A 24285-nucleotide genomic window follows, 5' to 3' on the forward strand; every position below is an offset into this window, starting at 1 on the left:
AGTGCCCCCTACCGTATAACAGTGAAAACATGGATTGCACGTCAGTGGCAGGGATGTGTTAAAAGCCATAAATTAAAAGCCCACTAAAGTGCCTTGAAATGTGCAGCATTATTATGTAATTTCCAATCGCGTTTTGTTTATATCACAGCTCGGCCAGAGCCGTTGAGCTTGGCAAAGCAGAGTTTGACAACTTATGACAGCCACAGTCTAATAGATTCCTCTTTTAGATTTAATATGAAAATGTTACTAAAGCAAAACAGTGAACAATCATGCTGAGGATGTCTAGTTTGAAAAAAGTTATGTTGGTGCATGGCACCACCGGTGTTATCTCTTCTACTCGTCAGTGCTGTTTCTAATGCCGAGTCTGTCTAACCGTCTCTCCTCCTGATCTCCTCCATATCGCTTTAAAATATAGCATTCTGTGTAGAATTCAAATGGGTCTGATACGTTTTCTGGTCTGTGCCGACTCGCACACATGATCCGCTCTGTGTTATCGTGTCTCTGGACGTTCACGTGACACTAACTTCATTCTCCCCAATGGAAAGCATATTACACTGAATCGTTCCCCATGCCCGGTGCATTATGTCATATTCACCATATAGAAAATAGTAAATGTGTGAACAAGTGACCGATTTCAGCCGCATGATTTTGATTTCATCAAAATCATTGATCCATTCATTGATCCAGCACACTAGCTTAAAGATAACCTTAAGGCTAACTTTTTATTAATTTTGATATCATGGGAACTTGGAAAACCGCATCAATGTTGGGAAAAAGATCTAACTCGAGTTAAAAACTTCAAGGAGGGACAACAAATTATGCTGCATTTGGATTTATGAAGTGTGTGTGTGTGTGTGTGTGCGTGCGTGTGGTTGTATTGGAAATGTGTGGTTTGTATTCCTAATAGAGTTTAAGAGTTATTGAACTAAAAGACTGAAAATGAATGTAATATTGTTCATTAATTTACATGGTGTCCAGACACTGTTCTGTTTCAAAAACTTCTCTTTTTTTTCCAAAAGTAAATAAATATTCTTAAAACAAAAAAAGTTGTTAAATCGATTTTCTATAATACAGATACAGGTATTTTGCCATAAATCAATTTCACATTTTCTCTAATTTCATATTTTGTGATGGCTCAGTCATATGTAACCTCACTGCGCAATTGCAGTAGATACACTTATCACACTTATTTATTTTGCTTATCCTGTGCAAACTAATGATAAACATTACATGTCCACAGTAACAATTACGTTACAGATATAGGTCTAGAAAAATTAATCCTGTTCAAACAGGTAGATAGGCTTTAGATTTAACAGTTATTTAAAAAGGTCTTTGCAAAGATCAGACTGCAACCTCTAACATTTCTACTGCTGAACCTCCAGGCGTAGATGTCTTTCAATCATCTGTTTCTTAGACACTCATAGGTCAAGCAGCTTTCCAGGAGAACATGCTGAGGTCAAAAGTTTATCACAGAGAATCAAAAGTTCCATTCTGGCACCAAGACATCAATGGACAATGGCTGAAGATGTAGATAGAGCATAAACAATATGGTCAGCCTCAATCATTGTTCAAAAGTAGCAATTCATTGTTATTTTCAATAGATTCTGCACTGGTGTTCAGAAGGGATTGGAAAATGGATAAGAAGCCATTGATTTCATTTAAGTTTAATATACCCTTCACATCACTGTGCGGTTTTACTGTTTCGGTGCAGTGTGAAAACAGCTTTCATGACCACTGGCATGCTTCAACTGCTATCAAGCACATTTCATCCAGTCCTGGGCATGTGTCACATTTCAAACAGAGGCCCCATCATAAAACATTCCTCCTTGTAATGGCTACCTGACTAACACATGGCGTGAGAAAGATAAGACATACATGTTTGACGTTATTAATTGCATGGCTGTGTGTTCACAGTGGAGCATGACGACAATGACGCCCAGGAATGTTGGGAACATAGGTCATCATTCTCCATCTGTATGCGTTCATGTCCATGGATCCAGAGAAAACAAGTGCTAAAGTAAACACTGACAGCATATGGTGATGAAAGAAGGTAAGCCACTGTTACATAAGGCACTTCTCATTTCTGTAGGATGTTGAGGGAGTTTTTCTTACCTGTCTTTTGCAGAGCACTCTAGAGAGGTACAAAAATGAAGGATGGATCTTTAAAGCTGTCAAACATGCTGCATAATGTGGCTCGGTCTCCAACTTACAGTTTAGCGCAGGAGAGAAGCAACTACATGGGAGGACATTTTCCACAATTCTCACATTGCATATGGTGTCCATTTGACTGAGAGTTTTGATGACAGGCAAGATTTTGAAAGCATTTGTCTGTCAGTTTTAACTCTGAAGGTATGTACAGTAGATTGAAGATGTTGTGGAGTTTTTTCTCCTTCACCTAGGGACTGAGTAAATTGTCATTTTTCATTGTCGTTACATTGCCTAAACACTGGCAGTGTGCAACACAATTTATTCTGATTGGGTTCATGAACGTTAATTAGCTGTGTTATAATCAGCGTCAAAAATACAAAGTGTATTATATTGTATGCATATGTGCGTATCAGACAGAATTAGCTGACAATGTCATAGTCAACATTAATGATTAATGAAGAAACAAAACTACCCTTACAAAATCTGTGACAGTTGTACTCTGTATATAGTGGTAGATTATAACACTCCTTTATATTTGTAAGAGTAAACATATTTTAAGAGGTTTTGTTTTGCTCGGCTGGAACGTAAATAACAAATAGTACCCAACCGCGTAAAATTACGGCTTTAAAACCCAAGCAAGAGACCGGTTGCACTAAGAGTGGACTGAACAAATGTGCAAGTGATAAGTAGTAATCCAATTATATCCAGCGTCCACTTACCTGCCCCTCAGCCAAATAGTTAGGTCTACTGCTGTTACATCATGTTACATCACCTAATTAATATTCATGATCTGATAAGGTTTAAAATATGCCCCTGTATTTAAAAGGCAAGGCACTTAAAGAATACCATCGTATTACAAGACCATAGTAACACTATGGAACTTTGACTCAAATCAAGTCTCTAGTACAATTACCCAGCAATATACACCGAACTTACCATTAAAGCCTTAGATATTTCACAATTTGATGTAAAATGTGTCAAATCTTTGTACCACTAGTGCAGAGTTAGCAGAGGGGAGTGACTATTTTTACTTTTGCACTTCTGTCTACCCTCTGGCCCACAAGTAAGTCCCTTGTCAACCCGAAAAGCATTGACATGCATCCATTTGGCAGAATCTGTGAGCGTATGTGTGTGTGCATACACACTCCCTTGCTCCCACGGCTCCGCCTGGCACGCAAACACACTTCACATGTCTTTCCAAAGTGATCCTTCTGTTTTCTGACCGCCCCACGGAGGAGAGAGAGCCAGAGGAGGGGAAAGTGGGTGAGAAGGGGGGTCTCACAAGCAAACACTAAAGGTTACTGCACTCATTCCCCATTAAATATCAAGGACAGCGGTAATTGCTGCACCCTGTTGTCAGGTTCCAGTGGCACGGTGGGCCATCTCATCCATCTGACCTTGGGAATGAGAGAAAATGGCTTCTCCGGTGATGAGGAACCATTCGGAACGAATGTTGCGAAGCTGTATTGTGGTTAATTACCTTCGGTCTACTGTGCCACTAATAACTGCCTTGTCAGAAATGGCCCTTGCTGCCTAAACTTATGGGATCAGCAGGTGATGGATTTCTTTCAGGTTGTAACCTGTGGTACATGCGATGAGGTTTTCTGAGGACAGCTTGCAGCATAATTGAAGCAGGGGGCAGTTAATGTAAGCGATCCCAAGCTTACATGGAAGACTAAAAGTGTAAAGATAAACTGTGAATGGTGGATCGACAGAGTGAACAAGAGGTGGCCCGAAAAAGAACAAGTGATGGCATGTAATTAGCACCATTCCTTTGCATTGGCCTCATCAGTAGGGAAGGACTTTGCTTGTGCCGATGCAAGAGTGCAAGTCGTTGCTAGGCCATAGTGGGAGTTGCTCTCTGTTCAAATATAGTGCCCTGGTGTGCCAGCAGAGGAATGTGTCTGGTCTATGGTTTGGTAGGGCAAGGGACAGAGTTAAATTCCAGGATTAGAGGGAATTGATGGGAATGCTAACTGAGCTGGCCAGCTGCAGAAACCAGGGCCAAGGTTTGTCCCTGGCTTATCGTGTCACTGGCTGATAGTGCGAGAGGAAGCTCAGACCCCTGGCATGAAAACCTCAACGTTCTCCCAGCCCCACTGACCCAGATTTTCGCACCTCCACTCAGAAAGTCCCAGAGAGCTGCTTCATTGAGCTTGGCCTGGGCCGCTAATTAAGTCACACAAGGGAAACCATACCAAAGCAAGTACTCCGTCAAGTCTTTGTCAGAAAATTCCATCCTGGTTCTTATGGGTTAAGCTTGATTTGCTGTTCACTCTGATTATTGAATTCTTCATCCTTCCCTTTCAGTAGTCCATCTGAAGTTTAAAAGTATTGCTAGCACAGTAAAGCAATGACATCTTCAGCAAAGTGATAGAATGGTCAAATTGTCAGATGTCACATCTGTAATGCTTGTCAGCTACATCCGACAAGTAGTTGTACAAGTTCTACATGGAATCTCCCCAGAATCACCTACCTACTTTGAGGAAACCATGTCATCTCTTCAGCCGGAACACTAGCCTAAAACCCTTCAGATGTTTTCTGAACCACAAAGTCATTTCAGGTGACTGTAGAGGTTAACAACGAGTGGTTGATTCCTATTAGAACTCACCTGGGCACCTGTCTGTCAGAAATGATTTGTGTTGTTTTTCTCCTTGTTGTTTTTGAGCAGAAAAACTAGGCCTGCTGGGAAACGGAGTTTAATGTTCGCTATGTGTTTTCCTCTTTTTCCCTCTCTGAGGACAGCTGCGGCGTCTTCATCCATTAGCGCTTGGATGAGTGAGGTGTGCGGTGCTGTGTTGACACACTCGGCTTCCTTCCGGCCTGCTTGATAGGATGCCGTGTCTGGCAGCTCTCTAGGGCATAGGCGATAGTCTCCAGCAGTCTCCTGTCTGCCACTCATCATAGCTAGAGCTCTGTCACAGTAAGCTGTCAGTACCATGAGCGATGAGGACTGGTAAAGTGTATCCAGAATGAAAATAGTTTTTGCGCTCAATGTCGGTCAACTAGCCGTCAAGATTTATTTATTGTAAACTTACATGTGACCCCTATGATGTGTCACATCAAAATAGAGAATTTTTTCCTCCCTTGGATGTAAGCTTACTTTTGGCTTCTTCAATGTTACTTGAGGCTGAAAAACAAAACACACTAAATGCACAATGAGTACAATTTATTATAGTTATGTATCTAGGAGGACTATCCTTATTGTCAGTTGTTTTATGTTTTAAATTGCTACGTTTTAGTATGTTTGAAAACTGCTATCATAACTGGTACTTGCTATGGCAATACCCATATTTAGTGTAAATAGCATATTACTAAGAAAATACTGCTATGTTCAGATAGTGTAAATAGCATCTTTCGCTATTTGCACTTAGGGTTAGGGTGTTCCATAACTTAGGTTAGGGTTAGGGTCATCACATACCATTTGTGTTACTGACATGTGATTGGACATATGGACATATTTTGGTTTTGTGGATAATAAAATAGCAATAAAGCTCATAAACATCCACAGGGAACAGAACCATAACTAGGGACCAGAATACCAGATAATAATCACCCTGCAAAAACTCATTGCATTGCAAGGAGGTAGCATCAACCAAAAATTAAATAATAATATAATATAATAATGATTTCCATTACACGAGAGTAGATGTTAAAACTTCATGCTGATTTGTACTCGGCTTTCGCCAAGATAAGCAACACTAGACGTAGCTTAACAGTAGCCTATGCTTCACCCATTTACGCTTCTTTCCATATGGTGGTGTGACTCCCCTTCTGTCCGGCGTTAACGGCTGCAGTGTACTTGGCGCGTCAGCACACACGACGACTGCAACTACAGTGTGGTCTCCCTAGTGGACCAGCACGACAACCGTCTGGATTGAGCCGAGTAGGGGACATCTCTAGGGTCTTCAAGTGGGCACCTTCCGTCCTCAGTGTTTCGTGGACTAGCCCACGACACCTCAAGAGGGCTCGACAGTGACTCTGGCGTCCCAGAGTCACCCCCCTCCGTCCCCCACTCAACTCAGCCCAGCTTACTGACCTCTACATCCCTCCTGCTGCTGAGACCTAACCACAATCTCACAATCTCTCTCTATAATATCTGTAAGTTTGGCTTCATTTAATTTTAGTACATCAATAGAGTAGCTCCTTAACAGATAGTCAGATAATTTAATTTGAAATAATCTTAACACCAAATATCACAGCTGTCCTCCCTTCTCCATTTAATTTGCTTTCTTTCCTGCTCGCTTGCAAGTGCATTCAACAGTACTCGTCAGTATAGTATTACTCGAAAGTGATGTATAGTAGAGTGTGATGAAATCCGAACAGAAGTTGTCAAAGGAGACGCATTCAAAATGCATGTATGCATGCATCTCTGCTGACAACCTCTGATTGAATCACTTGGAAATGGCTTCACTCCCTCTCGCTCGATTTACGGGATATTGTACATAATTTGTTGGCGTCAGGGAGTCGCTATCGATATGCGGGACATTCCCGTACCTTCCGGGAGAACTGGGATGTCTGAGATACTTTAAGGTGGACTCTTTTGGCCACTAGAACCACCATCCTAAAAAAAACAATCAGAAAACCTAAGCAAACACATTGAAGCATACTACAAACCACACAGCACACCCTAGCTACATAAGAGCACATTCTCATATTTCAAGCGTAAGTGCAACCAATATTTGTATATTATATTCAAGAAGGGTAAACAAAGGAAATAACAAAGAGATGGATCCACAACATGATGCCAATTTAATTTACAATCATATGAAAGCTGACCCTTTCCTTGTGACCCAGCTATGCTGTGTGTTAAGCTAACAGTCTGTTTTATATCTGTGCTCCTGGTTCCTGAGGGGTTGTGTCTGGGTGATGGCACGCATCATGCCTCATTTCCTGGAGAATGCAGGACACAGGGCTCGCAGCACTGCAGGCTGGTCATGAGATATGGGTTAGTCATTCTCAGGTGTTTACACAGAGAAACAGAGGAAGAGAGAAGAGCTAATGCTACTCGCATTTCACTGAGGAATGGGGAGATTTTAAATGGTCTTGCCAAACTTTTGACCCAACAAGCGCATTTACGATGCTTGTAGCATTTGTGGCCATACTTTGTGAGGCAAAATGATTTTAAATAATGCAGTTTTACTAGATTGCAATTGCAAAGACAATTATGGGATCCGAATGAAACGCCTCATTTGCTCTGTTTGACTTTTTCAAAGGAAGCAATGAATTATGATATACAGTCTACTTCTGGAGTTTTACACAGTCTTGCAGTAGTTTATACTAAAGCTATATACTATTTTACTAGCTATGTCTTTGCCAACCCTTTATAAAACGCACTGTTAAACACGTTTCTATTAAATGGACACCAGCAGCTCATTCAGTCTCAGGTGAGTCAACAGTCACGCCTGAATCCCCAGCCAATGGGAACACGCACAGGTGTTTGCAAAACAACTCTGATCCGTCTCTGAGTGTGCTGACCCGGCCAAGGTAAAACAATCCGATGAGAGAATGCCTTACTCATGGGAAAATGACATAACCAGTGTGATGGGAAGTTGGGAGCAGCGCATGAGAAAGCGGATGACACATTGCTCAAACATATGATATCATAGTCTAAAGTCCATAAAAGGTTGATGTCATATTTGTTGATTTGAATGTACAAACAGAAAATCAAGTCAACATATGCTTACAGTTGGAGGAAACCTACAATCATGACTGTGTGATAACCACAGACCTCGGGTAAAGGTTGAATGGTGAAACCAAACTTGCCACGTTTTTACCACACTAACATAGTAAACACTTTTAAGGGGTGCAGATAAGAGAATTAATAAGTGTCATGTGCAATAAGTTTCATCTTTTTAATTAATCGTTTGATCCAGTTCACAAAAAAAAAAAGATCTGCATGATTTCGTTCACAAATCAGGCTGATCTGGTTTTTGAGTTCAACTCACTGACTCAATGATCCAGACACAGCGCTTAACAGCTCACTGGACCTAAATTAGGGTGACCATGCGAGACAGTCCCAAAATTGTGAGCTTTGTTCCGCAAGACATCCCGCATTTTAATTATGTTTTATTTTTTTCTTCCCTGAAATTACAATACTACATTAAAAAATATAAAAAATACTAAAAATGTAAAAATTTGGCGGTCAAAAAGCAATTGTCACAGCCATCTAGCTAGAGTTAGAGCGGGAAAATAACCAACCAGCTCTTTCGTAGAGAGGTTTTTTTCCCCCGCTGTTGACGACTGGATGGAGCAAAGGAATCAGTGGACCTCAAGAACACCAAACCTGCCAGATCCAACAAAAAAAAATACAGGTTCAAGATGCACTAAATCCGGTAAAACTCATTTAATGTTTGCATAGTCTAATAAAGGAAAATAAACTCGCTAAAGTCGCTACTTATGGAAATTTATTTGAGTATAAAATGTGATTTTTACTAGCCTTGCTTAGACTGAATATAGGTTCTATGGAGTAAATAGGCTACATTTTAACACTCAAACCTGCATGGGAAGTATAATGCGGTCACAATTAACAAAGCTTAATGACTATTTAAAACGTTATCATCCAACGTGATGGCAAATAAACTTTCCAACTAATGTAAATCAATATTTACATAGTATAATGGAATGAAATTTACTTCTCACACACGTGTCACGCATTGTCACGCAAAATCACATATACTGTCTGGTCACCCTAACCTAGATGGACATAAATTTCAGACTGTTTCTCACACAAAACTATTGTATGACTTCTGAAAACATGGAATATAGTACAGGAGGTGTATGTGTTTATTGTGCTTTCGTGTTCTTTTTGAAGCTTTAAAGATTTAGTCCTCATTCATTGTAATTTATTCTATTTTTAGTGGGCAAACTATTTCTGTAAAATGTGTGGATAGTATCAGATCCAGCCTAAAACAAGAAGCAGCCTGAGCTAAGCTTCATTCTTATTATTTTAAAGGGAAAGTACCATTCAATGTCATACTGTCCTAATAGGGCGAGACAAGCTGTGCTAGTCATACCGAAAGTATCAAAAAGAAACTTTCCTTGATTAGAAAGCCCCATGAGAGTACATTCATGGAGTTAGTTACTTAGTATTCACTATTTCAACCGCTCTATGTGTACTCACTGTTGCTATTGTTACCATGACAAAGGGCCTCAAAATCCCTTTTGAATGTCTTATCATGATTGGTTAAATTACTGGCCATGTTAATACAAATCCAACTCGCTCCAAAATCTCATTTTCATTCTGTTACCTGTCATTATTCCTAATTCTGCCTCACTCTGTGGATTCGGAAGCCACGTTGCCATGGTGACGGAATTATTAATTTGCCTATTTCACCCATCCGAAACTGAGTGAATGCACATGAGCAGTACATTGAACAGATAAGATGAATGTGTGTTATTGCGATGGATTTACAAAATGTGATAATGTGCTTGTAAAAAAGTGGCCTACTAATGAGGCAAAAAGAGTCTGATTGTAGATGATGAGTCTGTTTAATCTTTTCTCTCAGACATGCTTCGTCACGGGTTGCTGGATTCTGCACACACATTCCTGAACTACATTAGAATGAACATGTGTGGAATATGGCACATTATTCACAGAACTGTTGGATAATAGGGGCAGGGCTACCTGTTTAACTGACTAATACCATCCCGTCTCTTACAATGCTGTCTTGTGCTGGATAATTGTATACACTTCTGTGAATAATGTTCCATATTATTGCACACATGCCCATTATAATGTAGTTCAGGAATGTGTGTGCGAGATCCAACAACCCTTGACGAAACATGTCTGGGAGAAAAGATTTAATAGACTCATAATCTACACTCTTTTGGCCTCATTAGTTGGCCACTTTTAATTAGCACATTATCATATTTTGTAAATCCATTATCACATTTTGTATAAAATATGTTCACAATGGCACACACAATATTTTTAAATAATAATACAGCAGTTTTCACCAGTGAAAATATTGGCAGGGCACTACAAATTTGAACTACTGACCCAACTGAGCCCTAGGAGGAAGAAGAAAAAAAAATGATTTGCTGCATAATTCAGGAAAGGACTCAGGGAAGGTTGTTTTTCTCTGCTCTTTGTTTTGAATTTACCAGCAAGCATGTGTGGGGTCTGTTACACTGAAACTCAGTTGTGACAGAGACTCCAGTGGTATACATTAGATGTGGAGCTGAGATAAGAGATAAGACGGGGAGACGCATTGTGTTGCAGAGAGAGGAGCGTGGACCTCCTGGGCACTGACCTGACTGCCAGAGATCAGCGTCCCTGATGGGACGGACAGACTGGAAGAGGAGATGGGGGAGGGCGGCTGACGGGCCACTCCACCTTGTGAGGCTTGGCTCAGTATCAGATTTTAGTGGAGGACAAAAGAGATTTTCTTTTATGTGCCCCCATCAGTAGGACAGTAGGTGACCCACTGTTAATGTGCACAGAAAACAACGCTGAAGTCATGCAGTGAGTCAAGTCAGAGATGCTTTGGACATGTCTATTTAAAGCCCCTCAATTGCTATCCTCTTCATGCAATAAGGAGAAAAAATAGATATTTGTTTAATTTTCTGAAGAAAAGTGTTTTTTGCGTGGCGTGGCTATACTCAATGTAGAGTTATGGGATTTTAATGTTGGCTTGATAGTCCACCAGGTGATAATTGTATAAGCATACTTTAGGTATCATTTATGGCCGTAGTACAAATAACAGAACGTTGGGTTACAACGATTAAAAATTAGGTGTGGGAAAAGCACTTTTTCACCTCCTACTTTCACACTGAGCTTGTGAAAAGTTCAGGACTGAATCGCAGGGTCTATCCGTGTCATTAATGGTCAAGGTAACCCGATAGACGGTCTACTTCCCCAACTCTCTAAAAGCATCATGCATTCATTCACCCAAGCCTTTAATCAGAGGGTTGGGCTTCTGTTTACACTTTGGACCAGATAAACGCCCACCCCCCTTCTGAAAAAAAGGAGAGAGGCGATTTTCCCACAGAGTTCCAGTGAAAAAAAAACATAAAATACTTAACATTCCTTGTCGTGGAATAATGGTAGAAGCCTTTAGCATATCAAATCACAAGGGAAAACAACAAACCTCAACCACAGAATGTGAAACAATGACCATTCAACTGCCATTTTGATTTTCCATCACATTTAAGATCTTCCTCCAGAGTTACAATTACGTGAACCATCAATATACTGCTTTAGTGCATTGGATAAGATTTTTAGATACCCTATTTTTAGATCTTAGTTAATTCAATATTTTGTAGTGCCAAACATTTGTGCGGGAAGTGTCTGATATCAGAAACAAAAGAAAGTGAATCTGAGAACTGCTGCATTGTTTGCTATAATGGGGTTTCAAATATAGTGGATAAAGTGGAAAAAGGTGCAAATCTTCATTTAGGAGGACAATATGCTTGCAAATTAAAATTCCATTGCAAAATGATTCATACTGAAAGTATATATATATATATACAGTATATATATATATATATCATTAATGATTTATTTTTGGGGAGTTGCACCACCTGACATTTTACAACCAGAACTAACTTTGCCTTGTCATAAAAAGAGCATTTAATCCAAGTTTGTGCACACACATTACGAGCAGTGAAAACACTGGACATACACACCCGGAGCAGTGGGCAGTCATTTTTGCTGTGGCGCCGGGGGAGCGATTGGGGGTTAGGTGCTTTGCCCAAGGGCACTTCAGTCATTTCCTGTGGGCATTGAGAATCGAACCCTCAACCTTCTGGTTACCAATCTGACTCTCAAACCATAAGGCCACGACTGCCCCGTACAGGCAGCTTTATTGATTATAACAGAACTTTGTGAGATTGCATCATCGCTATGAACTAAGATGAGTGACAGCTTTTTAGCAATTTTATAGGGACCGCTCTTTGTCTGCTTTCTAGGTGATATATAATCAGTTCAGAAAATATTTTGTTTTTCATGCTTGATCAGCGGCCACGTACATGCTGCAAAGTTTTGTGAGTGACATCTGCTATTTTTTTTTTATATTTGAACGATTATTATTGTCATGTATGTGTGATTGTTCTCCTTTCCCACAAAAAAAATATTTTGTGTCATTTGATTGGGTGGACCAGCTGTCAATCTGAGTGGGCCAGTGCCACCCTGCCCCTTATATAGCCTCGCCATCGGATAGGACTGTCTGCTTAAAGTAACACTATGTAGTTTTTCAACCTTCATAATATATTTCCAAGACCCTTGTGATGGTACATCGACTTACAATAGGTTAAATGACACGTCTGCCATAGCCTGACGTGGTCTGTATTGCTTTTACTCGCACTATGTAACTTCAGGTTTCGGGTAGTAACCGAAGCACAAAAAGAACTACAAAATTCGACTGCTTTACGGCATACGTCACTTCCCCCACCATTTCCTCAAATTGTCTGTGGCCGTTGTTGATTCCAAAGCCGGTGCTGGATAAACAGCGAGCGTGCGTGTGCGACAGTAGGCTGCGGTAGGCTAAATTATTCACGACAGCGGTAATGGACAATTCCGCTCCCAACCTGTAGGGCGACCGCAGAGGAAAAGTTCCTTGGTGTTGCTTTAATATCTGCAAACACTTTATTTTGATGCTCCCAACAGACATTCTACTGACTATAAGTAGCTTTGCAGCTACATGTCAACTTATTCTACTAACCTGGACCCTAACAGTCTACTAATACTTAACTGAGTTAGTTGACACAGTTGAAAATGTACTTATAGTTAGTAGAATGTCTAAAGTGGACACTCGAAATAAAGTGTAACCAGAAAAATGAGCGTCATTGAAAATTGTGGAAAACGTTTTTAAATGATGCTGCAAGCCAATTATTAATCAAACTCAATGAAACGACTCTCAGCTCTGACAGCATATTAATGAGGATTAAATCAGAAACACTATTAAATACTCATAGGTCATGACACAAGAAGCCACAGGATTAATTAGGAAACGCAATGGCCAAATAAAAAAACATTCACAATCTTGGTTCATTTTATATTGACAAAAAATATTACTAAATATAAATATTTGAATTGTTAATAAAAGGCTTTGATGCCCTCTGCAAGGTCAAGTGCCAGCTGCACCGTGGCCAACTTCTCTGCCCGTCAATACACACAAAGCTGACGAGAGACACACACACATCGTTTAATGCCACCCTTGGCTGAATTTCAATGAAGCGTCCACAAGACTGAGCAAACAGAGACAGACCATGTGCAAAGACTAATGAAGCCAATGATCACTTTTGCGTCGCCAGGTACCGCGTACAGTAAGACAATTCTGATTTATGACATGGTGCATTAGAAAGAATATTGATTTCACCTTTTGTCTCTCTCTCTCCTACTCTTTTACCGGCAAAGATTGATGTCACTGCATTGATTCCCAATCAATCAATTTATTTTCATTTTATTAATGCCTGAGCAATTGCTCAATGTCCTTATGAAAAGCAATGCATCTCAATTACATGCACCTGGTAAAATAAATTGTTTAGGGGCGATTTGCTGAATTACAATTGGTTTTTTCACGAGTTTGCCAAGTTATTGGACGCTCAAATTGGTAATTGTCTATCGCCATACAAAGTGCATTAAATAAGTCAGCGAGGGTTATGAACACCAAATTACCTGCCTATACTTGTGCTTTCATATGGCACATTGGACAAGGTGAGCACAAATGCAGACACTCAATGTCTTTTGTTTGTAACCACGAACAAAACAGGCATTGATAGTATTGCTGTCACTTTGGGGACTCTGCGGAAAGAATGAACAGGTTTGGCACACGTCCAGTTTTAATAAAACACAGCTATTGGTGTGCGTTTCCTCGCTTCAGCAAATCCAATTGGAAAAGCTTGGCCTGTTCCATGTCTGCGCTGTATTAAGGCTAATTAGTGTCTCAGTCTATTTGCATAGCGACTAGTTTCCGGCCATTCTCTGTCCGCTGACCCGTGCGAGCAGTATCAACTTTTCCTGAAAAGAACGGCCAATAATTGTTTTCGCACGCATCAAGGGATGGGTACTCGCGGGATAAATGGCCTTCTATACGGCACATCGCTTAGAAGGGAAAAAGAACAACCTGCAACAACTTACTGATTGTACTGACATTGATGTATTAAAATGGACCCTGTGCGTAATTGCTCTTTCCTGTGGCTACTGTGCGGGGAGGGTTGCATAATGATGATAGAGTTTAGAACCTTGCTAAAAGAGATAAAGGCTGCCAGGACCCACCGCAGAGTATTTTCTGGACACTTCCTTAATGAAACATCCCGCTGGATAATGCGCTCAGGTGATACAAATGGGGATGACAAGACCGTCAAGTGGCAACTTTCCGTTTTGGATTGTTTTGTTGTCGCGCAACATTGATGCTATGTTGTCGCTTGGTTTATTAGTCGATAGCTATGGGTATTGAGACTCCAAAGGTTGTCACTCACTCTAATGCACACTGGGTACCGGGTCACATGACTCTCACTTCAGAGATTCTGTTTGGTCTCGGTTATGACAGCACAAACGTTCAGATCAGCTTAACACAGGGCGGTGTAAAGCATGACATTAAGACGCTCTGTTAAACTGCAACTCATTGTCGCAGTTCAATTTCAATGGGTTTAAAAGGACAGACGCTGAGGTCCAGAGTGACAGACTGTCCTCAATGGCACTCTTTCAGTTCAAAAGCAGGCTGGACAAAGCCATTGTCCGCAATGTCTGACCTTTGGCAATGATTAACAGTTGCACCACTTCCCCTCTGACAAGCAGCTCAAAAATTCCTTGAAATGACTATCATAGCCAGGCTCTGCAGCTCCAAAGACACCACCATATGACTGAATCAGATGCTACGAGTTACAAATATGGCCCCAGCTGAGAGCTACAATAGGGACTCAGTTCTCCAGAGGTTAGCACCAGACTATACTGTGGTGCTGGACAATGGCTCTCTGTTCTGGAAATGTTGTTTGTAACATCTCTACTGAACTCAAAGGATTGGGAGGCCAGATCAGCGTGTAAATTAACTTTACCCGCATGTCTTCTGCAAGCCATTAAAGCGATATCTCTCAATTTTAAAGCCATTCCAGAGGATTAAGTGATTACATTGAGAGTAGTGAATCGCTAGTGTTAAAAAAGACAAACGATAGACAAATCAGTCATCCAAATCAATTATCCATTCATTGAACGTGGAAAATACCCATGTGTGTCTATGATTTTGAGCATGAAAAACAAGAGATCTCACTAAAGAATACTATAGAGTAAAATCTGTGTGATGGTTATTAGTTTTGATTTGCTTTACACTGAAAGACACCTTCAGTTTTGCAATTCAATGATTCACTTTGTAAAAAGCGACTATACAAACCAGGTTAAAGTGAATGAATCCCTACAAATTCCATGCCACGGTTTGGAATACCATACTACTCGTATTACTTAAATAGTATGCAGCGTTAAGTTTAAGTTAAGTAAAGTTCAAGTTTACTGTATGCTTAGAATACTGCTGTAATTTCCAAAATGTGCATTATAAAAAAACTGCACAAAATACGGCATTCCACAATGCAATAAGCTCCACTCTTCATTTCAGTTGATGAATGAACACGAAGTCATACCAGTCACAGTTTAGTTAAGGTACATATCGTACTTTTGGAGCACTATTTGACTCAAGTAAGTATTTTTAAACTTGAAACCATTGCCATATTTTGCCTACTAAATAAGAAGTTATGTTAGGGCCGGGTAACCAAACAGACAGATTAGGTTCATCAAACACCAGTTAGTCCAGACAAACCACAAACAAGTAGCTATATAAAGAGTGGACACAAGTCAACGGGCAGTGCTGTCCTTACTAGGCTGTTAACTGACCAGAATGACCACGTTCTTCACGTCTGAGTCATGCGCAATGTGACTAGCCAAATTTCACTCTTTTATCTGCAACTACAGCAACCTAAGAGCTTTCTGTTTAAAGAGCTTTTGTTTATTTGATTATCCAATGTAGGCTATCCTCAAATGGAAAATAAGTCAAACAAAATGTGTTATTTGTATGTATGTACATTTTTTTATGTACAATGTATGTACAAACAAAGTAATATCAACAAGCATACACAATGTTTGACAGACAGTGTAACTATAAGTCTAGACATTTTCAGAAACTCTTTTTAAAATAAGCCAACAAGGCAGAGACATTTTATTGCAATGTAGTTCACTGATATGAAGTAATATAGGGACACTTTATTTGTGGTATTCAAAAAATGCTTGGAACTTCTCCAAAGCCATAGTTTTGTTTTGAAGTGGTTACTCTAGAGAGCTTAAAACAGGCAACACGGAAAAAGAACGTATTTCAACACTAAAGTTCTCTAGGAGAATCAACCGATTGCACACAGCGCTCGCTCTGGCCAAACGAGTGCGTGTGTGACTCTCCGTCGTCAAGAAACAGAAACGAAGTGGGCTCGAGCTCAGAGCCTTTATATACGCTTCTAAAAATAACGTCCAATCAGCGCGCTGGACCTTACGGTTGAATAAAACCAATCACAGCGCAAGGAGGGCGGACGTATTCCTGCGATTGGCTCTAGGTGATATCATTTGCGCCCGCGCAACCTGGTCGCATTTGATTGGACGCGTTGTGAGGCGACGTCACGTTGTCACGAGGGGGTAGGCAGGCTGCGAGGTTTGAATAGGGGAAGTTGACAGAGCACAGCGCTTTGCGTGAGTTCAGTGTTTGCAAATATAGAGTGATCTCAACAGACGGACTAGCGGACTCTGAGCAAAGCGACGGCTGCACCGCGTTGCTATTGCACGAAGAGGACGCTTTCTTATTACACTTTATCTTGATTCAACAAGATATATATATTTTTTGTCTTTTATCGCCTAATACTTGGGATTGCAATGGATGTTCTACCAATGTGCAGCATTTTTCAGGAACTTCAGATCGTTCATGACACTGGCTATTTCTCTGCATTGCCATCGCTTGAAGAATACTGGCAACAGGTAACAATTTTAAAGTGATATGGATCAAACTTCAATTGGCGAATGGACAGCGTGTGGTTTGACTTCGCTGTCTTTAAACTGGAATCGGAAAGAGTTATTTACAATCCGCGAAGCGCTGCGCTGAATGAAACATTCTAACGTTCTAAGTGACGTATTTGATTCGGTTACATGGTCGCGCGGTAAAAGCTGTCAATCAACTCGTATAGAATGTAGCTGTGCATCTACCTTATGATATTCGCTTGTTTTGGATTACAAAGTATTTGTTTTACTTTTTTGAAGAGTCGCGATTTGTGAGTCAGATGATCTATATTGCTCAATAATCAGGAATACGCACCATTTAGTAAGGAAAATAACTGCATCCTTTTCGGGTGCTTTTCCTACTCAAACGTAGACTGGTTGATTTGACAGTCTGCAGCACATGTTCTGTCACATAACGGGGTTTATAGGAGGTGCGTATATTAACTGTCATAGCAGGTTCTGCTGCTTGAGACTGATATACTTGTGATTGAACAGTTGGCACGATCGCGTGAATGTTTCTCTTGAAATTGAGCCAGGTAGTTTCCCCTCAGGCGTCTTGGGATTCTGGCATGGAGTCATATGAGCGTATCTCTGGGCATTTAAACATGCGTTTACATCTAGTTGCCTAATGTTTCCCAGCATAGACTGCTGACTGGATAGTTCAGCTGAAATGAAACTCTGTCGTCATTTCCTCACCAATCACCATTATGTTCTTTCAAACATGTATCACTATTTATCTCTTGGAAAACAAAAAGATATGTAAGGCAGGAGGTTAGCCTAGTGACTGACAGCTTCAGTCACCATTCACTTTCATTGCATCTTTTTCCATACAACACAAGTGAATGGTGACTGAGACTGTTATTCTTCCTAACGTTTCGTAGAAACGGACTAACGTTGAATAAACAACTATTGCTTTAAAAAGTAAACATTTAGGGGGGTTTACCTGATATAGAGTCTGTAGAATCAGTAACATTAGATTTTTTAGGACAAATTTACGCGGTAAACATCATCGTTGTTATAGAGGACATAGCCTAAACCGCACAGCTAAAAGCTCATATTGAGTGGAAAAACACAGTTTTACGTGTTTACTGAATCACTTTTGCACTCGAATGCAGTACGTTCGCACTTAATACGCGTTAAAATGCTTTTAAAACGCGTCCAGATGTACGCTGAGGGACGTCAGGCTGTTTGAATGAGGAAACTCGACCGAGGAAGTTGTGTGGCTTCCTTAAAAGGACTCTGAAATGTGTTCATGACTCACTAGGGGATAACTGTTCTAGAAAGACAATATACAGCCCTATTTATACCCAGAATACTCTGATAACTGATTTTATTGGCCTTACGTATTCTGTAATGTTTCTTTTCACATGACACAAATGTACATATTTCTGTAGAAAGTGTGTGAAAGTGCAGGTGAGACTCGTGTGGTTAACCTACATTAACCCTTGACAGTCAGCTGTGAAAGTTAGAGGAAACTCATGCACGTTCTAACGTTGTGTTTTCTGTTTTGAATCAGACATGTTTGGAGCTGGAGAGATATTTGCAGAGCGAGCCGTACGTCTCTGCGTCTGACCTCAAGTTTGAGGGCCAGGAGGATCTTTGGAGCAAGCTCATCTTGGCTTGTGGAGATAAGGGAGATGGGAACGGCAACCTTCCCAAAGTCAAGGAAGAGGACAATCAGGACTGCCAAATATTAGAAACCAACAGCATGAATTCGGATGCCAGCAGTGAGGCGTCTGACAGCTCGGAGGAGCTCTCGCCCACTCACATCTTTACCTCCAACCCGCTGGGCTCGGTTCTGACGGAGTCAGCACATCACTTGAGTTCCTCTATCATCAGCACGCCTCCGTCCTCCCCAGAAACCCCGCAGGAGCCCGGCGTCCCGCAGGTGTGGGGCTCCACGCAGACTGACTCGCACGTGCCGGTGAAGATCCGGCAAAACGGACTGGGGAAGGCCTCGGATAAGGCTTCGGCAGGAGGGGACGCCTCTCCGGACGGCAGGAGGAGAGTGCACAGGTGTCACTTCAACGGATGCCGGAAGGTTTACACAAAGAGTTCTCACTTAAAAGCACATCAGCGGACTCACACAGGTAAGAAACCTTTGCTTTTAGTTGTGACATTGCAAATTGACACCGTATCAAAGCAAATATAGAGGAACTTCCCACACTTTACTGAGGTTTCACGTCTCCTGTGAAGTTGTGTAATGGAGTTGAGTTCACACAGGCTGTCCTCAGCTGCAAGGCTAATGTCACTCTGTGAATATTTGCCCCGCATGACTGCACGCCTAAACGGTGACCTAATCTGTTTGGAATGTGGCCGTGGAGAGGAAGGAGGGGGGATCGGATGGGGGAGGGGATGAAAACCAGCCAGGGTGAAAACAACCTGCTCTACCAAAACAGTTTTGGTTTCGTCATGGGAAAGAACCAGGCTTTGAATGGGGATCTGGGTGGCCCCTTTTTTTAAAGGGCCCCGTCGCATTCAAAACAGACTCTGTGTGACACGCATTGTTCTGCATGCTGTTTATGCGTATACAGCATAGAGACAGACTTTTGGCATACCGTGCATTCCCGCAATCCTTGAGAGCTTGAGGGATCTTATTAAAAGTCTCATAGACTGCGTCACCTGATACATAAACATGCATCCTGTTTACTGATGCATTACCGAGCTCGCTATTCCACATTCCTGTGAATAGTGAATGTTTTCCTGCTGAAACCTGGCAAAATGTACTGAAAGGTGTTTGTGTTTTTGTTTACAGGTGAGAAGCCGTACAGGTGTTCATGGGAAGGCTGCGAGTGGCGCTTCGCGAGGAGCGACGAGCTAACCCGACACTTCAGGAAGCACACCGGTGCAAAGCCATTTAAATGCAGTCACTGTGACAGGTACGTTCAGTTCGCCCTCGCTATCTCTCCCTGTGACAGTCAAAGCCTGTCTGTCTCTCTCGCCCGCATGCCTGATCCTTTGATGCATGTATCAGTGAAATGCGACGGATTTCTGCATTCGGCATTGATCCTGTTTTATCGGTTCATCGATGGGAGTCGCCCCATTATGTTTGGGTTTTATCACTTAATTACCTAATCACATTAAATGCTTGAAAGCGCAATAGTCACACTGTCGCAATACATTATTGATATTCTCTGCGTTTTATGACTAAACGCGCCTCTCCTGTTTGTCATCACTTCCTCTGTTAATCATTTCCCTCCCTGAGAGCTTTGTGCTTTGAACACAATTGTTTGCTCAACTTCCCTTTTTGCTGTGTTGTTTCTGTAGTTACTGGATGCGAAACATTTCATAGTTCTCCCTTAAAACAAACCATTCGATCAAGTCTTCGCTCATTTCCAGGCCCACACTGAACCTGCCAATATTTAATTTTAATTCATGTATTATATTGTCCCACACGGTACATATGTGTATGTGTGTGTGTGTATATATACTGTATATATATATATATATATATACACACACACACACACATCCCTTTTTATATACAGTAGTCAACATTTAAAGTGGATATATATATATATACATATATATTGTGTATAATGTATAAAACATTTGAAGTGGATCAAAAAAGTTAATCAAAGTTGTCCTAAGACAAGAATGGGTATTGTTCAAAATTCATGTATAACTTTGATGAAAGGTTTTGATCCACTTTAAATGTTGACTACTGTATATATAAAAAGGGATGTATGTATGTATATATATATATATATATATATATATATATATATATATATATATATATATATATATATATATATATATATATATATATATATATTAGTTACATGAAATTGAAAAAGCATTTCATTATACATTCTTTAAAAAAACTTTGTTGATGGAAAAAAATTTTTTTTAGAAAATAATTATATTTATAGTAATATTTAGAATTTTTTACAGCTATAGTGTCACTCTTTGACAGCTTTAAACTGAAATGATGGCATATGGTGTATTAAAAAAACAACTACATTTTAATCCTTATATTTATTTTTAAATAAGCACCGAAAATCCAAATTCTTTCTGGTTCTACTTGTAACCAAGCTTTCCTTTCATTAGCCTTCATGGCACCTATTCCAGTTTCACAAGTTCGCCTCAAGGGTCACTAGGGGCCTCATCAGTGATGCAATGCACAGATCTCTACCTTTCATCACACTTTATGGCTTCGGTGGCCCCTGCCTGACCTTGTTTTTCACCTTTTCTCTCGCTGTTTCTTTCTCCAGGTGTTTCTCCAGGTCGGACCACCTAGCCCTGCACATGAAGAGGCACCTCTGAGCGGGCCGTAGCTTCACGCTGGGGATATGTTGTGTCCTGACCAGCTTCCTGGTTGACCTGGCCCTGCAAGAAATGGGGGGGGAGTGTGTTCCAGCCAAAGCATGCCATTTTGCACCATATCCTGTGCCTCCGTGAGCCCCGGGATAAAGGCGGACTGACTGGTTGTTGAAACGGAAAAGGAATGGACAAAATCACGTATGAAGAATTGAAGAGAGGAGGATGATTTATTTAAAAAACAAAAAAAATTTGTACAAAAAAAACGAGCGAATGAATGGTGTGTTGTATGGTGCATGATGTTTTGGGACAACTCCTGGACTATACACTGGTACTTTAAAACAAATCCTAACGAAACCTGTTTGACGTGAGCGGATGAATGTCCCGTGTGCGAAGAAGGGTGGGAGGGGGGTACCAGTGTATCACTGTGGGCTGAATGGTGTCGGGAAACAAGTTCCATTTGTGTTTCCACACGGTATGCGAGAACGGCAAAGTCTGAATGAAGCCGTGAGACTGAGAACTCCTGCCAGACGCCCCCGGGCTCTTTCGCAAGATTGCGGGGGGGGGCGAAGCGGCCAGGGTTTCACCCCCTTCCCCCATCTAAAGGGGGGCGGAAACTCGGTCCTGAATGAAAGTGGCTTTTTTGGTGTTCGGTGCAGCTACTAAATGTGCAATGTGTTCGGTAGCTTGTTTTTTTTTGACAGGCTACAAAAGCTCATTTGTAGTCTGTTGTATAAGCTGTGTGCTTAGAGATGTAACACAATTATAACTTCACTATCATAAACAGGTGTTGCATGGTATTGGGGTTTGTACTTTTTTCTTTTTTTTTTTTTGTAATTGGGACTGAAAATAGATTCCAATAAAGTGCAGCTAAATACAATTGGTTAAATGTTACAATATTGTACATAAACGCATTGATCATTCTTCACTCAAAATTCCCTCTCTTTTTTTTTTTTCCGGTGGAGGGAAGAATACTATCAATCAGTGACCATTTCATACAAGACTCATTTCATCTTGAGGACTAAATTCTCTCTTTCTATCTCCATTTTACCTGATGTTAATGCACTGTTGGCCTTAATGGTGCCTTATGCAAGTGACCTTTCCAATTGGGGGTCACAAAATGTCTTGTATAATTGATTGAAAAAGCTTTATTAAGGCTCTGTTTCACATGAACATGCACCTTTCCCATTTCCAAGGCCACTGTAACCAAGCCCTTGTAGATACGTAATATATTGTTCTTCTTGAGCATGCGATTTCATTCTTTGTCAGTAATATTTGCCCTCACATTTCTGGATGCTGTCAAATCTGCAATGTAGAGCACTTAAAGTCACGGACTTGGCATCTACCGAACGTCCTTTTTAGACGCAAGATCTCTATCTGTGGAGCTGTGTGCGAGACAAAAAGCTCTTAAAGTGGGAAAACAGGCCGTTGTATAACACAAGGCTTGAACGTTTGTGGAATGCCAACTCCCCCCGTCCCCTGTAACCAAGAATAAAGAAAAAAACGCCTAAAGATTTATTGTAATTAACAAGCTCCAGTCAGACAGGCCTTGCCTTGTACTGCCTCTCTGTAATGAATTGCTGAAGGCCCTGCCTGCTATAGACTGCTGACTCGGGCAGTTCGATATTGACCTGTCTGGGTGCCGTTGTTTTAGTCCAGCGACAGTATTGTGGAAACAGTGCACAGCCATCCAGAAAGATAAAGATATAGCGCACACCTTTTCAACATTTACAATGGATATATTTACGGACGTGGAGGCAAACGCCGCTCGGTCGGCTTCTTTTGCCATTTGAAATGTAAACTATAATGTTTTCAGGGACCAAACGATTGATTAAATTTATTGTACATAGTTATATGCTTTGAATTCTTTGAGTATTGTGCTTTTTATAAGTGCCATGCTCTGGTTTGATGAGCGATGAAGGTTTGACACTGTTGCATGTTGAGCAGCTTCGTAGAAACGGATCGTTTCAGCAGGAGAAATGTAACTTGAAGCAGCTTGTGCTGCCATTAAATCAGACCAGCCAGGGTTTTGTGGGCAAAGAACATTGTGTCTTTCCAACAGTGGCCAATATTAGTCAAGTGGTAATGGAGCCTTAATCAAGTTTTCCATTTGCTTGCTTCTACCAACACTTTCTATCACTTATGTTTTCTCTCACGAGTCCCTCTTGTCTAAAGACTATTTGTACAAAAGAATAAAACCAGAAAAGTTAGGACGAAAAACACAGAAAAAAAAAAAAAAACTTTTCTAAGATTTTTATTTGTTTTTTGCTTTATATGAATTTTATTTGAAATTGTTTTGCAAAATTGTTATATTTCTGTATGAATGTATTTTTTATTGGAATAATAAGAAATTCTTATCGGACAAGTTTGATTTGTTGTTTTGCTTCACTTTATTTCATTAGTGTGTTAGACTTTGCGAGACCAACTTCTAGCTAGTGATTTATAAATGATGTTTCACTGTTATTGGTGCTTGGCAGAGTTGAACAAAACAACTACACCCGAGTATTCAACTTTGTTTTGGGGTACAGACATTAAAGATATCTTAAATTGAGCTTTAATAAGGAGTCAGACTTACGATTACCTTGGTGAATAAAGCGGGTGGAAAATCCCATAGAGAAGTAAAGGGCCTTTGACTCAATTGGACCAGTAGGCGACCAATCAGAACACTTAAACTACACTAAAAACAGCTTCACAACTACGCCGCAATATACAGACTGTGTCTGAAATTTCAAGTAATCACTTCACGACCGCTTATAGAATATGTTCTATATAGTATGAATGTTATCTGGAAGTACTACTGTATATTCGCCATGTTGCCCTTATCACGTGACCTACCAGCGTCGCGTCACTGCCAGTCACAAATCCTCTCCCGTGGCCTCATGGGATAGTAACTTGGTAATCATATGCAC

The 24285-nt window shown here is 40.7% G+C and overlaps 2 protein-coding genes across 2 annotated transcripts in view; one reads left to right on the forward strand and one right to left on the reverse strand.

Annotated features, from left to right (window-relative positions):
* pfkpa (phosphofructokinase, platelet a) overlaps positions 1-24285 on the reverse strand; it is a 305449-nt gene that overhangs the window by 128282 nt on the left and 152882 nt on the right. The gene's annotated exons all lie outside the window — the stretch shown is intronic.
* klf6a (Kruppel like factor 6a) lies at positions 16781-22256 on the forward strand. Its single transcript, XM_056249938.1, has 4 exons — positions 16781-17095; positions 18630-19203; positions 19869-19992; positions 21331-22256. Exons 1-4 carry the CDS (start codon positions 16994-16996, stop codon positions 21380-21382), a joined length of 852 nt encoding a protein of 283 aa, XP_056105913.1. The 5' UTR covers positions 16781-16993; the 3' UTR covers positions 21383-22256.

Source organism: Rhinichthys klamathensis, unplaced genomic scaffold (assembly GCF_029890125.1).
Source record: "Rhinichthys klamathensis goyatoka isolate OS25496 unplaced genomic scaffold, OSU_Roscu_1.1 h1tg000064l_1, whole genome shotgun sequence".
Classification (NCBI taxonomy): domain Eukaryota; kingdom Metazoa; phylum Chordata; class Actinopteri; order Cypriniformes; family Leuciscidae; genus Rhinichthys; species Rhinichthys klamathensis.